The 18117-nt window shown below is 34.4% G+C and overlaps 1 protein-coding gene across 1 annotated transcript in view; it reads right to left on the bottom strand.

Moving 5' to 3' along the window:
• thsd7ba (thrombospondin, type I, domain containing 7Ba) overlaps positions 1-18117 on the bottom strand; it is a 402582-nt gene that overhangs the window by 28434 nt on the left and 356031 nt on the right. The window contains exons 19-21 of the mRNA XM_056465204.1: positions 16563-16704; positions 10608-10723; positions 10216-10333 (exon numbers count right to left, since the gene is read on the bottom strand). Coding sequence (XP_056321179.1) covers positions 10216-10333; positions 10608-10723; positions 16563-16704 — 376 coding nt within the window. The remainder of the gene's footprint in view (positions 1-10215; positions 10334-10607; positions 10724-16562; positions 16705-18117) is intronic.

Below are 18117 nucleotides of genomic sequence, written 5' to 3'. Positions count from 1 at the left end.
TTGACTGACTGCCTGACTGACTATACGATCGACTGACCCACCCTCCTTCTTCCCTAAACACAACCAAGAGTGTTTTAAAAAGCACCAACTGACCTGATCACCCGCTTCCCTGAACCCAACTGACAGTGTTTAAAAAATAAACAATCCAGAAAAAGAAAAGCCCTCACCGCAGCCGGATTTCTACCACGTTTTCAGATTTTACGACCTGTTATTTACTTGTTTGTTTTATTTTTTGGCTTCTGTTTTTGTCCTACCTATTTTCTGGAATTGTTCTTCACCAAACTTGAACCCAGTCATTGCAGTCAACTCCTCTCTGCGTCTCAGGCCTGCAGACATACATGGCCAGCTACTGGACAGCAGGAAAGCTGCCCACATGGAGGAAGGCGGTCAGCTGGTAGCGCAAAAAGAAACAGAAGCTGTAGGCGGCAGCATACCGCCCCGTAACATTCCGTTTAAAGATAAAATGCAGCCATACATATCTCTGGCTACATAATTCGCGATCTCCAGAAATGTATATAGGGGACATTTTCAGAATGAGCCTATGTTGTTTATTGAACTATCCCTTTAAGAAATTGTTGTAGAAATAGTTTTTTTTTTCATTCATAGTTTTACTGTTTTTGTTTTTGAAATTTTGTCTTATTTTAAAATGAACTGGAAGTGACTTTTGTTAATGTGCTTTTAACTGAAACTGAATATTGAATAGGGGTGGTGCTTTCTTTTTGCGCATCCTTCCCTTGTAGCAAACTAACGTAAGAGGGGTATGGTTAAGAATATTGTGGCTGAAACGAAAAGGACCAAGAAGGACCGCCACTCCAAACGCAGAAGCAAATGGTCAGGCTTTAATTACTAAAACATATTTTTTTTTCATTGAATTAACTTGCACTGATTATTTACAATGTGAGCTAGCAAAATAACCATTTTAAATTTTGATTTCACATGGACTTTAAACAAAAGGAAAATGAGAATTATTGGTCCCACATTATATTAAGTGGCCTTAACCAATATTAACGCTGAAGTTAATAACTTGTTACAGTGTACTTATTGTGTAAATACATGTTTGACATTATGCTTAGGCTTGATTACAAAAATGCATGTAATTACATTGTAACTAATTTCTGTAATTACATTTATGATTACATTGTTGACCCATCCCTTATACCTTATCCATCCCTAAACTTACCCATACCACCAAACCTGTCCCTAACCTCACCTTCAAGAGCAGCAAAAGTGTTCTCCAATAGATTATGAACACTGCAAGTACATTGCATTTATTTTTTTAACGCAAGTACATGTAGTTAAGGCCACTTAATATAAAGTGGGACTGAAATATTTCATTTCCTTACACTATAAACAAACAAAAACAATGCTGTTTTGTATTAACCCAATGCTGGGTCAAATGGACAAACTCAACAGTAATTTAACACCAGTACTTAACAAAATACAACGTATTAACATAATTATTTAACACAAGTATAAGAAATAACAGCATTGGGTTTGTCCATATTTGACCCAACGAGTTGTTAAACAACACAGCATGTTTAGAGTGTAGCTTTAGAAAAAGTAACACAAATGACTCCTGTGATGTATGTATGTCTAGTCTACACTTTGTTTAAATGAAATCAAATGAACTGGATAAATGAAATAAAGACTGAACAAATTAAACTAGTGAGAGAACACCATTTTTCTAGAAGTCCACAGGGCCAAAAGTGTCCCATGTGAAAAAAAAAACAGTAAACACAAATGAGATTTGAGAGTAACAAAAAGATTTTGAGTGATTAATGACTTTAATTTCTTTCTGCTCCTCACACACATCTATCATGTGACTTCAGGTATTCCACACAGTGCACAATGATACGTATTAAGTTTTAAAAACTGACTGGCACTTGGTCACATTCGCTGTCGTTATAGAAGAGAGCAGGTTGGACATTCTGCAAAATGTCTACTTTTGTCTTGCATGACAGAACGAACAACATGAAGGTGAGTAAATGATAAACTATTCATTTTACACAGTAGGGATGCACAAAAGGTCACTGTATGTTGCAGGACCTGCTCAGCAACACATTAGTTCTCAGTTAACATGGGAACTGATAGCTGTGAACCTTAGATCATTGTAGTCATTGATGCGTCAACAGAGTCTAAAAATCTTCAGTTCTCTGGATCTCTTCTATGAACTCTGATCTTTAGGTCTTATTGGATTCAAGTCAGGTGATTGGCTGGGCCATTCTTTCAGCTTTCTTTTCTTTTCTGAAAGCAGCTGTGAGTTTCCTTTATTGTGTTTGGGGTCATTGTCTTGCTGTAATATCCACCATCTTCATCAAATGGTAACTAAGGCAAACTAATTAGTTTGTTTTATTTTCATGTATGGTTATCAAAATCTTTTTTTTATCAAAAAAAAAAAAAAGACTAAAGAACTTGTTAATAGCTGTTAATAATTTTTTAATGTTATAACAGTTCCTTGAATCCTTCCTTGAACAGGCTACCGCAGAAATTCCATTGAAAATACTAGGGGATAAAAACTACCGTCATATTTAAAAGACATGGGAAAATGGACTTTAATGCAGTGCTTCTTGTTTTCTTCTCATTTCAGCAAAAATGATTCGATTTTAAAAGGAAGATAGTGTCTAAGATGCTGGCAGGGTGCTGGAGTGGATATCTAGCAGGGTTAAAGGTGAAGAAAAAAAAATTTCAGATTTAGAAGAATACAAATTTGGGCTCATTCAACCAAACAATGAAGCAAATATCAAGGGGCCAAGCACAACTGACAAGAATGAGCAGTGAGCTTGACAGAAAGCATCAGACAAGTCAGAAAAAATGACTACAAGTGTGAGTTTTTTTTTGAGCAGTAGATGGCACGGTCACAAAATTGGTTTGTAAAAGAATGGGCTATATACACACAGACTTTTCATTTTCAGCCAGGCAGCCCACAGGCTTCCGGTGACCTGTCTTTCCATTACAAAATAGTCACGTTTAAGCTCTGATTTCTTTAAAAATCCCTTTTGACCACATGGTGCTGAGCTGAAGACACATGACATGTACTGTAGAGATATGTTAATGTATCAGACCAAATGACAGGAAAATTTATATATTTTGAGGTTAACACCAGGTAAATTAAGTATTGAACACCTCAGCATATTTCTCCGAACATATATTTCTAAAGGTGCTGTTGACTTGAAATTTCCACCAGATGTTAATATCCATACATGAAAATAAAACAAACTAATTAGTTTGTCTTAGTTACCATTTGATGAAGATGGTGGATATTACAGCAAGACAATGACCCCAAACACAATAAAGGAAACTCACAGCTGCTTTCAGAAAAGAAAAGAAAGCTGAAAGAATGGCCCAGCCAATCACCTGACTTTAATCCAATAAGACCTAAAGATCAGAGTTCATAGAAGAGATCCAGAGAACTGAAGATTTCTAGACTCTGTTGACCCATCAATATCTGAAGACTCAGGATGTTGAAGTACAAGAAACAAAGCATACCTGAGCACCTGACTCACATACAAGAAGCAACTTAAAGCTGTCATTACAAAAAAAAAGTATTTTATAGAACATATTAAATAAATTTTTTGTGGTTCAGTATTATTTCATTTCATTTTTGTTTTGTTTTGATTTATTTATATGTTTGGGTTTTGACCTAAATCTGAATACTATTAATAGCTCCTCTAGAAATATATTTACGAGTAAAAATGATCACGTGTTCAATGCTTATTTTACCTGCTGTATGCTTGGTGTGCTTCTATAAATCCAATGAGAACAATCTTGTGATTTGGCCAAATGATTCGTAAGTATAAAATAAGCATATCTCCTGACCACTAGGTGGCACTTTATTGAAGCTACGTAACAACCAAGTTTGTTGTGAATGGTGTCTAATGGAGAGTCTATCAGTGTGAATGGAATCTAATGGAGATATCGCCTCACATCTGATTTGATGAGTTATTTGTTGAATTTGTTCACTTTTTCTTTCGAGAGCTGTTTGATTCATTAGTAAATTACCCTCACTGAACATGATGTGAATGATCCAAAACTGTGAACTGAGAAAACATCTGTGCATCTGAACTAATCTGCACTCCATTGAATTTGACTGCAAAGAGACTTCCAGTCGAGCATTAAACATTTAACAAGCAGAAAAACAGCAGAAATTACATTCACAGCACAACATAACTGCTCATCAAATTCATCTTTTGTGCTGCCTTCAAGAGTGCCTCTACAGCTGGCCGCTTCAAGCACGTCATTCATTAAAACAGAAGCACTCCGGCCAGATGAGGAAGCCCTTAACATGGCGTGATTTGACAGTGGAAATATCACTACTTGATCCTGGAGTGAGAAGGATGAGGGTTTGGGAGGCATAGAGCGCAATGAGGGTTAGAATGAAGATAGAAAAAAGAGAAAAGCACAGTTGTCTGAGTCTTTGGAGCTCCACTACCAGACGCATTAAAATTGTGTAGATGAGCATACAACACATAATGAACCCCCAGCTCGCAATCTCCAGTGAGGTGCACAAAACACAACACTGCACTGAGACAGGAAGAAAATTATTTTTTCCAGCCCGCAAGGCTTACATTTATTTATATTCCTACGTAACCAAAACCATGCTGAGAAATTTCTTGTTTGCACCGCCTGAAGAACTCCTTGTGGATTTAAAGGGTCATGCAACATTTAACTATGTGTTTGTTTTGCACATAATAAAAGACAAAGTCAGCTACCATTCATTTTAATTGTGGGGGGGGGGGGGGGGGGGGTAATTTTGAGCCAATTGTCTTCAGGGTTTAAAATCTACATTGTGTTGATGTCACAATAATTAGTGAGACTGCGTGCCCTTAAACATAAAAACAAAATTAGTACATTTGTAAAAAGCACATCATTTGTACTTAGGGATAGTCCACCCAAAAATGAAAATTTACACACCATTTACGCACCCTCAAGTGGTTCCAAACCTATTCATTCTTCTGTTCAACAAAAAGGCAGATATTTTTAACAAAGCTGAAAACATGTAAAAAATTGTAGGAAAAAAACTAATTTTGTTATTCAATTCAATTCACCTTTATTTGTATAGCGCTTATACAAAAGCAGCTTCACATAAAAGGTCATAGTAAATTGGAACAGTGTAGTTCAGTTTGTAGTGTTTAAGTTCAGTTTAGTTCAGCTCAATTCAGTGTTATTGTATGTTATTCTAATTCATTCTGTAATTCTAATTCTAAGTTAATAGTAACATGCTTCAAACATTCTTCAAAATATCTTTTTTTTGTAGAACTGAAGAAAGAAAGTCAAACAGGTTTGAAAAAAAATGATGACAGAAGACAATTGTTTTGAGTCATCAAGAATCATACTGTTTTTAAGATTAGCTTTGATCAGAAGTTTGGCCACTTTACATCATCTCTTCACTTAGGGCAGAGCAGGGACTTAAATTATTATTATATCTGTTAGGGTTGGGGTTAGGGTTAGTGTAAGTTGACATGTACTTACAAAGATTCCCATAGTCAGTTAAATGTGTTGAAGGAGCAGTATCAGCAGATATTAAGCAGACAGTCAACTAATACTCAAATGAGAAGTAATTGCCATGTAGTTGCAATGTATCTTTTAGTTAACAAAATGTGCAATAGGGACCATCAAAATAAAGTGTTATCATTTATTCATTTATTTAATTATTGATTGATTGATTGATTGATTGATTGATTGATTGATTGATTGATTGATTGATTGATTGATTGATTAATTGACTAACTCACAAGTGTGGTCTATCAGAACCAGGTGACATTTTGAACAATATTTTAATTTCACTTCAAACACAGGTTGCACATTGTTATTTTTAACCCCCGACAAGGTGACAAATGGAACAAACAGCAGGGTCAAAGGTAACACAATAATATAATCAAGATTTTTTTTTTTGTTTTACTGAAAGTTAAACTTGATTATAACAACTATAATTGACTACGCAAACATAGTTCATCATTTATCTTTGGAAATATTTATGAAATTACATTCTCTGTTTCATCAAATGTTTTAAAAGTTACCTGACAGTACAAACTTGAATTGCTTAGATTTTATCAATTACATAGCTCGGAAAGCAAACATTGTCAGGGTTCTAAAATTGTTTTTTTATTTCATCCAGTATTTCTTTCATCCCCGCTCTCCCCTAATTATTCAAAAGCGTATGCAATGATTTTCTATGACAAACGCTTTAGTTGTGTACATTAAGTGAGAAACTGAAGTGAATGTTTCTTTTTGTTTGTTTTTTTTATAAGTGAGTTTTTTTGGCTTGGAAGAGTTCCTGCATGACAGGAAAATAAGTACTTAACACGTCATTTTTTTTCAGAAAACATATTAAAGGTGCCAAAGGTGTCATTGACTTGAAATTTTCCCCGGATGTTGGTAACAACCAAAGAATCCATATATGCGAAGAAAACAAATCTAATTAGTTTACTCAGTAGTTCTTCAGCAACCCTCTACCCTTCATCATTGTAAATAAATATTAGCTGCTTCGGTCCAACATCTATATTAGCAGGATGATGAAGCCGAAACCAGGGTGGACATTTCCATGACAATGATCCAAAACACAGGCAAGGAAACTCACAAATGCTTTCAGAGAAAGAAAATCAAGCTATAGAATGGCCCAGCCAATCACCTTAAATCTTAAATCTAATAGAAAATACAAAATATAGATCAGATTTGATAGTTGAGACCCACAAAACCATCAAGATTTTTACACTCTGTTCAAGTCTGTGAAAAACTCAAACCTGAGCAATTCATGTGACTTCATTCTCCATTTAAGAGGCATCTTTAAGCTACACCATCACCAAAAAAAGGCTTTTATATAAACTATTAAATATGTTCTGTAGTTCAGTGCTTTCTCCTTGTTTTACACATAACTAATTTTTCTAATTCTTTTATTTGTTTTATTTTTATGTGTTTGTATTGTTTGGGTTTTTACCAAAATCGGGTTCAATTACATGTCAAATATTATTCTCAGGAAAAAACAAACAAAAAAATGTGTTAGAAAAACTTGCATAAACTGACCTTACAGAACATTCACTCTGTGCATGTACCCAGCCTCAATTGATTTAATTGTTCAACTGGCATGCAGGCTTTTAAAAATGCTGAAAAATTAAGACTTAATAGTAATTAAACATGCACTGGATACTGTATGATCACCATATTGCATGCAATGGCGAATTGAAGTAGAGCTTTGATGCTTTTTAGCTCAGAATGAAATAACGAAGATGCTGTTGTGCATGTGTCTTATTAGGAGAGAAACAAATGGAACTCCTAAGGTGCTGGGTCGTTTTGAACCATTGGGACCCAGGCTGCTAGTAAGACTAGTAATTAGTCTATTTTATATTGCATGAAGCAATAGCATAATTCTATGCAGGCAAACAGGGCAACAAGCTCTGAATTAACAATTACAATTTTGAGAACACTAATGGATAAAATAAATATGTCCCTGTGACTGAGAAATCATTTGGCGTGTTCAGGAAAGCAAGGGTTTCATAACCCACAGTCATTAACCTGTAAGCTGATCCTTAAATATGATTCATGACATAACATCCATAATTAAAGAGGGATTTCGACATGGCATGTTAATGAATGCAAAGTAAATGCGCACCACCTGATAGTGTGAGCCTAGAGCAAACGGTGTGTTTATCTCTATGGAACGCGAGTGCACAGGTTTGTGGGTTAGGTTGCATGCAAATGAAAATGTGTCAGCTGCACAAGAACATTAAATATTATTCTGAACTGTAATTTGCATGTTTGTTTCTGTCTGATCCTTCTAAATGCTGTTGATTGCTCTTGAAAGCCAAAATTATTGCTGTTTTGACTGTTCCACCTACAGCAGGTTTCCTGTCTTCGGAAAATTTACAGTTGTGAATGTGAGTCGCTGTCAGGGGAGGGCAACCAGAAACTGTATTTATTGTGAAGTGATATTTAGCTCAATAAAAACAGTTACAAGAAACTATGATCTGTAAAAGACTAAAGATGGTTCTAATTTGTGGGTGTAGAAGTTACTGTTATCAAATTACTTATCAACTGAAAAGTAAGTAGGGAATTACTGTTAATTTCTAGGTAATTTAAATACAGTAACTTATAATGTACTTGCTTTAAACAGCAAGAATAATTCAACAGTTCTGAATAATTCCTTTAACAAAGGTAAGTTATTATAGTAGGTTATGAATTGTGCATGCTTATGACATTAAGAAATCTATGCATTGAGATATAGGGATTTTAAGTAGTGCTTAGTCAAGTAATTCAATTAGATTCTAAATGTGTAACATAAATTTTAGGGAAATGTTTCATTACTGTTACATGTTTATATTCGCTCAAAAATTGTTTTGCTGCTTTTCAAACTTCTTATTAAAATGAGCCAAACAACACAATTTTTGAGATTTTTTTGGGGAACAACTTAATTGTTTTATGATCGATCCAATTAAATGTGTTAACTTAATCAATTTGTGTTGGGACAACATAAATGAATTGTGTGGAACCCTGCATTTACTATACTGTGTTACAATACTTCTACTTATATTTCAATGTATATTTAATGTAAAGATGTATGCTGTTTTTTATGTACAGAACATGCATCCTATAACCCACCTCAGCTCTTATTATCACTGTTTAATATCGTAATTGCTGTGTAAATGCATTTATACAATTTTTGGAGCAGCATTAAACTGTGTGAAGACACCTAAATGCCACTAGAGAAGCTTTGCCACATTTGAAAGTGTAAATTTGGTAATATACAAATTACAGAGAGCTGTAAGCTAAAATTTCAAAGCAAATAGTATTATAGGTGTCTTTAAAATTAAGCTTAAAAAACAAAAAACAAACTCACCTTCACATGTTTTCCAACGTTTATAATATTTTTTCTACTGCTAAACACAAAAAGAATTCGATTTAAAAAAAAAACAACACTTAACTTAAAAACAAAAATCAGGTGACAAAGGCCACGGAAAAAAGGTATAGGTTTTGAGATGGGATTTGAACAAAGACAGGCAAGGCATTTCATTATGTGTTTGATACCCTAAGAAGCAGTTGATCTAACAGAGCGAGAAGGTATGTAGGGGTGTAACAGTTTTGATACATGATTAAAATTATAAAACATGGAATTTTCAAATGAATCCTTTTTCTAAGGTTGTTTTGAGTTTGCTAAGGTTGCTTAAAAATATAAAGATGCTGTAAAGATTCAATATAAAGATTAAAATTCTGTAGCCAAAACAAATTCCTTGTGTGTGTGAAGCACATTTGGCAATAAAACTGATTCTGATACTGATTCTAAATTGTGCATAAAAAGCTTGTTTTAAAAGATCAATATAATGTATAAAACTATACATTATTTATATTACTTTAATAAATTATTTTATTTTTTTATTAATGGGCAATGCACAGATATTTTTACACATCATTATTTGAATCTAACAAGCTTGTTTACATTGCTTTACTTACATGAAATCCAAATCCCAAATATCAGAAATGACAATAGATTGTTAAGATTAAATGAATGTCAATTTTTATGTTATTGATTAATGCACTTGACAGATTTTCATTCATTCCTTTTCCTTCTGCTTAGTCCCTGGTTTATCAGGGGTTACCACAGTGGAATGACCCTCTACTTACTTGAAAGATGTATTTTTAATTTCAGGTGGTTTGTGTATGTGTTTTATGTTTCGTAAAATAATCTCTAATTGCATCTTTAGGGATTTTCAACTAATTACACTGTCTTGTCTTAATAAGTGGATTAAGAGGGTTTTGTATAAAAAGCAGAAGTGGATTTAGCTGGTTTTGACGCAAAAGAAAATCTACCTTGTTAAAAACCAAAGAAATGTCTAAAGTGACATTTTTGAAAAAAAGTTATTTTATTTCCCAGCAAATAACCTTATCATTACATATAGAATGAAACTTCTCAACCTAATCAGAGGAGCCTGATAGAAAGTGCTCATTAATAAGAAAAGAGGTCTGCTGGATTTAGAGGGTTTTGCATCTGAACTCATTTGCAAATTTTTTAATACGTCATTATTTTAAAAATTATGTCTTGAGCATCTGATTTTGTTATTGCTGCTGCTTATGTACTTTCATTTTCTCCATTTCACTCATGGCAAGTTTAGGCTTGGCAGGAAAATATATATTTAGATTTAGATTTGAATAACCAACAATAATAATCGTGTGATCTGACCGGGACTTAAGTCTCTGTATTAATCCCCATCATATGAATCGACTCACCTTTATCTCCACAGGTGTGTGAACACTCCGTCCAGGACGTCCAGTCAGACAGGATGCAGTTAAAGGGACAGTCCACCACACATTTCATGGCCAGTCTCCACAGCTGAAGCAGGCCCAACTAAAACAGCGGGACAGCCATTAACCCCACGTCCCCTTCACTGCACACAATCACAGTCTGATGAACCAGCCGTGAGCCAATGAGGCGCTATTACTGTAAAAGGCTCCTATGAAAGAACCATTTTCTGGATATGGAGCAATACTGTAGGGAGTTAATGGACAGTCATGGCTGATTTGCAGTGCATGCAGTTGAAGGACATAATACAATCCCACAGTGCTTAATTCTCCCTCAGAGAACACTTGTACTGAGAGGGGAGGTAGGAAATGAAGGTTACCTCCTCGCACACGCTCAAATCCACCACTTTGCCATCGCTGCGGATGCAATCTAAGAGTCGTGTCCTCGTGCCCTGGCCGCAGATGGCATGTTCGCTCAGCTGACAGGTGCTCCAGCCTGACCCGTAACCAAAGGGTACAAAGAAAAAGCACACACACATACAGCAAACGTCAGACCAAAGTGCTACTCAAATATCACACTGCTGTGTCCTTGTTCACAGATTTTCTGCTGTTTTCATGAGTAAGTAACAGTTTGAACACTATACATAATATTTTAAACAATACTGGTCAGATTTGTTCAGGTTTTTCAAATAATGTTCCTCTAGTCACCAAACGTGTTATTATTATTTTATGTTATTTATAATTTCATTTATTGCTGAGTTTACAGCAGAGATGCCCAAAGTAGGGCACACGGGCCAAAGTTGGTCCACGGTAACCTTTGATTTGGCCCACCATCCCATCTGAAAAAGAGAGAGGATGATAGGGATGTGGTTGGGGCAAATGTCTTTGACAGAGATTGTTATTTCGATTTAAATGTAACCCTTTGTTTCTTTGTTTTATTGCTGAGCTACAAAAAAGTCAACTAAAATTAAATGTTGTAAATGAATCAGACTTAAAATGTACAAAATGTCACTTGACAAAGAGCAATGCACAAAACATTGGAGAGCAAATCAAGGCAAAGATAAGCGCAGGTCGACTAGTGTTTTCAGCAGAACTCAATTGTGGTTTAAATGAGTTTATGTTTAATAATCTGTGTAATAATAAGCTTATTATAAAATTTTGAAATATTATACTGCATTACACTGTAAAAAATAAACGTTATTTTAAAGGTAATTGTCTGTACTTTTTGAAAGAATTTTCCATTTTTTTCATTATACAGTGAAATACCTGCTGTTTTACAGATATGTTCTGTAATAAAAAATTCTAACATTAAATTTACAGTTATTGCTTGTATTTTGGTATTGTTATTTTTCTGTTTTTAATGGAAATGTTTTGTATTTTTAGAGAGTAACATGTAATTTTATATTAATATTTACAGATTATTCCTATAAAAATAGGGGAACAAAAATTCAGTCAAACTGTTTTTAGTGAAGATAGTAATCATATGAAGATTAACGTGAGGTTAATAATGTCAAATAATAGCCTATTGTTTGTAGGCTGCATATAATGCATGCACTGTAAACTATAAAAATGTTTATTTTACTACTCTAACAATGCTGCTGTGCTAATTGTTAAGATCATCAGTGATCTAGCGGCTGTGGATTGCTGGAAAACTACAGACACGCTACTTTAAGAACTACAACTCCCAGCATGCACCTATATATATATATATATATATATATATATATATATATATATATATATATATATATATATATATATATATATATATATATATATATATATATATATATATATATATATATATCTGATTTAAATGTATGTTAAAAGTGGAAAAATGTATGGAATATTTAGAGATTTCTTACATAATAACATAAATTAATCTGTATATTCACATTAATTAATGTGTATAAATACAGTAATAACCTGCAGAAGTACAGTGATAATCATTATAATCACATTAATTTGTATAATTGCATTAATAACCTGTATAATTACAGTAATAATCATTAAAATCACATTAATTCATCTGTATAATTACAATAAAAATATATTTACAGTAAAAATTTGTAAAATGACAGCAATAATCTGTATAATTGCAGTAATAATTAGTAAAATGGCAGTAATTACTATTTTTTTCCCATTCTTTCACAGTTTATATGCAAATTATCGACAGTAATACACTATAATTTAATGAACTCTGACCGTAAAGTATGTTCTTTTTATTTATTTTTTATTTTTATTATTATTTTTACAGTTTTTGCATGTTATTTTGTTAAATGGTTATTTTCTGTAATTTAACAGAATATCTCTGGAAGCCCTGCAGCCAGTCTTTTAACCGTTTTTTTTACAGTGTAGTTAATATGATTAAAATCAAGCCTTTCTAGTTATTTTTAAATATTAGCAAATAAAATAGGAAATAACCAATGTTATATGATGTGATATACTGTATTGGGTTTGGTATATATTCGGCCCACATCCATTAATCAAGTTTGGTTTTTGGCTCTTTATAAGAAAAGTTTGGGCACCTCTGGTTTACAGCAGTGGTCTCAAACTCAATTCCTAGAGGGCCACAGCTCTGCACAGTTTAGCTCCAACCACCTCCAACTCACATCTGCTTAATCGTCTCTAGTAGTCTTGAACACCTTGATTAGTTGGATCAGCTGTGTTTGATTAGGGTTGGAGCAAAACTGTGCAGAGCTGCGGCCTTTCAGGAATCGAGTTTGAGACCTATGGTTTACAGTATCATCACATTTTGTGGATCAAGTGGCATTTCTGATTATTATTAACATTAAAAATTATTTTTGCAAATCCTGTGTCATATTTTGTTGAAACTGGGATACACTAACCACTCACAAGTATCGTTTTCCTTTTATAAAAAGTATATTTATTTATTAAGAACATATTGTACAAAATGTATAAACATGTTAGAATAATCATTTATTTGGAAGAAATTCTACTCTTTTGTACTGTCCTTTTCAATGATCAAAGAATTGTAAGAAGTCCAATATATCAGTCTTTCCTCAAATACTTAAGGCTGTTTTTTCGACATCGATAAGAACCATTGTTAATGATGGTGAACCAATTATAATCCATTATAAGAAAGCAGAATATCAGCATATTTAGCAGGATTTCAGACAGATTGAGTGACACTGAAATCGGAAGGAATTATGTTAAAAATGTATCTTTGACATCATATAAATACATTACACTGTAAATTATATGAATAGAAAACAGTTAGTGTATTTGCGATCAAATTAATGTCTCAGAGGCTAAAAATGTACAAAAAATCTTAAGTTCACAAACATATAAACATAAATGTATTTTTTCACATTAAATGCAGTTGTGATTACACTAATTTCTAGCAAACGACAAAGTAAGACGCACTCTAATCTGAACGCAGAATTTAGTCCTATTTATGATGCTAATCTGGCTTCGAGGAGCAGTATCAGCATTGATATGATCAGCGATTTCATGCTCTCTGTGCAGTAAGACGCTTATCGTCTCATACAAATCTCCGTGCCCATTTACTTCATTAGGGTCTATCTGGAGAATTAGGATCTATCTGCTTTATAGGATGATTTTTCGCAAATCTTATGCCCTACTGAGCTCAGTATGGAGTGTCTGCAGGACACTGGATGATATAAATCAGTGCATTTACAGCAGGCCAGAAGATCACATTCTCAACGGAGATATTAGCATCTGTCAAGAATCTTCAGAGTCAAGCCAAAGAGAATATGGAGATATGCATGATCTCATTATAAGTACAGTACAGAACTGTAGTAGCCTTTTGGTTAAAGATCTAGGCTGATGCCCAAAAGATTGAAGAGTACAACTTTGCTAGAGCTGATCTTTGTGTCCTTGATACAGGGACGTTATCAGATTGCCTCAGGGAGATTGTCTTTGTAAACTTCTCTTTGTCCTTTGACACTTTTATCCATAGATATTCAGCATGGGCCACACTTTTAGGGCATCTGAGACTCAACATTTGATTACGTGTAATGTGTGATAACACATTAAAGAGACAGTTTTCCCAAAAATCAATAAATCCTCTTAAATGACTCACCCTCAGGCCACCCAAGATGTAAAAGTATGACTTTTGTCTTTAGCAGAGCAATGAAGAGTACTTGTTTCTGTTGAAACTGTGGTCTTTGATAACCCATAAAAATGTAAGTTTGTGGCTACCGGCACTTTGGGAATTGAAAAACACACAAACATATTTTACGCAGAGATGGTCACTATTGCTGGTTTTTATTAAATCAACAAGGACCACGGTTTGAACCAAAAATCAACAAATATGTAACATCAATCTTGGATTACCTGATGGTGAGTAAATTAATAGTATTTACTCATTTTTGTGTGAACTAACCCTTTTAAAAATACTATTGTTGATAATTCTTGTGGCAATGTGTAACTATTTTAAAGGGGACCTGGGGAATTAAATAAATAAATAAATAAATGAATAAATAAATGTGTTGGAGCACAATTTAGTGACTGAAGTGTGTGAAAACACCCATAAAATCTACCCACTGACTTTTCTTTTTATAATCACAATAAATAAAAACACATTCACTAAGAACAAGCCATTTCAGATTTTTCTGTTATGCACTTCATCAGAGGAAACAAGCCATGTCGATTAGTGACAATCTCTCTCCCATTAAGATCTATGCCAGGGGTGCCCAAACATTTCCTCTTTCCATGAGGCTAGTGGGCTGAAGGTAAATACACCAATTTCCTAATTTATTTAATACTATTTAAAAAATGACTAGAAAATATTGCTTTATATTAACTAATACAGTATTTTTTTTACATTTTATATTGAGCTTACTACAGTGAAAAAAAAATCTCATTTATAACAGAATTGCTCACCAATGTCTACTGCATAGTCCTCTATCTGTCGAGTGACAGTATTTACTTTTTTTTTTTTTTTTTAAATCAGATGCATTTAAAAGATTTAATTGAAACATTTAGATTCAGTTTGCTTATTTTGTAGCTCAGCAATAAAACAGCCCATCTTTTGGTCATCTCTGATCTATGTTAATGTCCAGTGACATAGACGTGAGTGAATTACTGAATTACCATTACTGTTTTCTTGCTGTAACTGATGGAGATATACTGTAATGTCAGCGTTCAGGAATCAGGTTGTACTGTTTACTGATAATTATTCTTTGCTTACTGCAGTAAATGGTAATATTTAACAAAAATATTACAATATTACAAAAAATTTCTAACATTAACAAATGTATTTTATACGGTGCACTTTTCTACTTTCAGCAAATTTCTAGGGGAGCTGCGATATAACACAAAGCAAATAAAATAAATAAATAAATAAGTAAATGAATAAATAAATTATAATTATTATTATTATTATTATTATTATTATTATTATTAATAAAATAATTTTAATCTATACTAAGATTCTGATAGACAAATAAAAATCTATGCACATCCAGCAATCATATTACACTTGCATCTTACTGAGGGGTTCTTGATATTTCTGGAATCACAAAATAAATCATGCTTAATTAATACCGATACTCAAATTTTTTGTTCAATTGTTGTAAAACAAGCTCTATCACAGACAAAGCAGAAATGCTGAAAATATACATATACAGTGGTCCCTCGCTTTAACGTGGTTCACCTTTTGCGGATCATTACTTTTGTGCAATTTGACATACTTTTAAAAAAAATTTTTTACAGCACATTGTGTTCTGCATGCTAATAGGCTGTAGACCATTGTCAATTAATCTCCTCCATGTCTCCAGTACAGTACAGAATTTGTTCAGCTTGCCAAATTAGCATAAATCTTCGATCACTAGCAGTGTGAGTTCCAACAAGGATGCAAAAAGGGTTGTAACTGTCCGCAGCAAGATCATTGTAAAGGAGGACACACACCGGATGAGCCTTGCCACGCTGCGCCATGCATTTTAGAATTGTAAACATAGGTTTATATCAGTGTACGCACACTGTTGCTGCAAGTCAGCGGCTGACTGGGGTGCCCTTTTGCTGACAGCGGTGAATGTTAGAGCCTGACAACAGGCTTTGATCTTGAGGGGTTTTACAGCCTAAAAACATTTAGAATAATTGTAAAAAAAAAAAAAAGTACTACTACTTTGCTGATTTTGTCTATTGCGGGCTATTTTTAGAACATAACTCCTGCGAATAACAAGAGACCACTGTATTGCCTTCAAGAACAGATGCATTTGAGTAAAAAAACACAAAAAAGTGAACCACTGCCTTTTAACTGCACCGTTAAAGTGAATCTGTCATGCAATAGTCATTAGAAGCTCATGTTACATTCAGAGTTGTGTTGTAACAAAATGAGTGAGACCCACTGGAGACATTGTAGTGGTAATTGAAGCAGGTGCTGTTGAGGATGCAGGGCTCCGTCTGATTATTTTCTGGACACACTCTGCCGGCCACCGGGGGGCGCAGCACGTGCCTCGTTCTAATCCTCGAGCTGTTTTCGTCACACGGCTACAACAAAAAGAAAATACAGTTAAAATGTCAGAATGGCTTTGACGCATGAGTCTGGACATTATTTTAAAAGTGCACACACATGGTCAAGCTGTGCTGTGCAATACTGCATTGTAAAACAAAAGAAAAGACAAAAAAACCCAGCCACACGGTCTTGCGATGCTAAATGCACAGTAGGAAGCTGTTAGGCTGCAGGCAGCGGCTAATCTGCATCTCCATCACTGTCAGGTGCTAATGAGACCCTTTAAACGGCTAGCTGGCCACGGCCATGTCTCTGACTATTGGGGAGTCTGATCATCAGCATGAGCTCTTTTCGGCTACTGCCATATATCTGAGCACCCAGGTTTTTTGGGAACATTTCGTAATTATGCAAAAAACCGAAACCAATTAACCAAGCTCAATCGCTGAACACTGCTGTTTGACATGTTCGTCGTGCTGGCTGACTGCTTTGACAAAGCGGAGAGAACAAACATTGCTTGGATCTGAGAGCGTACAAGGTAGAATTGCGATCTAATGTGATTAGTGTAGAGACCAAATTATGCTGAAATGGCTTGGCAGTCTTGTGTAGGTTGGGCCGAGCCAGGATAACTCATCCAGTTTGTTTCTGATTTGTTGAGTGTGAATTGAAGAGCTGTTTGCACTTCAATGAGTCAGCGGCCCGGTGGCAAATCGTATCTAGGGTAACTTTTTATGCACAACATTAATTAGAATAACAAATGCTTCATTACTACTGGAGGTTCATCTGCATACTGATTTCGCTTGTCTTCGCATTCACCGTTTGAATTTCGCCACAGGAACTCTAGAGAACTGTATGAAGATTTGACTTGCGAGGCAGCATTAATGCGAAATATTCAAATGGATGCAAAGCATCTCGACGCTCTCTTATGTCAGGGCCCGGATTGAGAAAGAGACTCACAAAAATATATACTGTAAAATCTTTCTATTCTTAATTCACAGACAGAAATGATCTCCCGAGAGGCAAATTTTTACAAGCTCATAAACACCAGTGCATAATTTTCACCTACAAAGCAGAACGTCAACACAGCATTCCTCCTGAAAACAGCTTAGTTCAGTATGACTCTCCATACACTAGCAGTTTATGTTGATCACATCTTAGTGAAACATGTATATAGTCGACAATTATTGTGAAAAGTGTGGTACAGATAAAGTTGAATTGCATTAAAATTTAATAGAGAGCAAATATGCTGATTTACTCATGTGCTACTCTGTGCATACTAGGAATGCAATGGTTCTCGGTAAAAAATTCGTATCATCCCGTTGTCCTTCCACGGTTTGGTGTGCCCTGTGATCCGCAGTTCAGAATATGCATTCTTAATATTGGTTTGGTGATGAAAACAACTGCAACAAAGCAAAAAAGTTCTGCTTTTGTAGACTTCCGATTACCTTTCACAT

The sequence above is a fragment of the Danio aesculapii genome, chromosome 9, assembly GCF_903798145.1.
Source record: "Danio aesculapii chromosome 9, fDanAes4.1, whole genome shotgun sequence".
Lineage (NCBI taxonomy): Eukaryota > Metazoa > Chordata > Actinopteri > Cypriniformes > Danionidae > Danio > Danio aesculapii.
The sequence above is the reverse complement of the archived record's forward strand: the minus strand, read 5'-3'. Positions and strand labels throughout refer to the sequence as shown.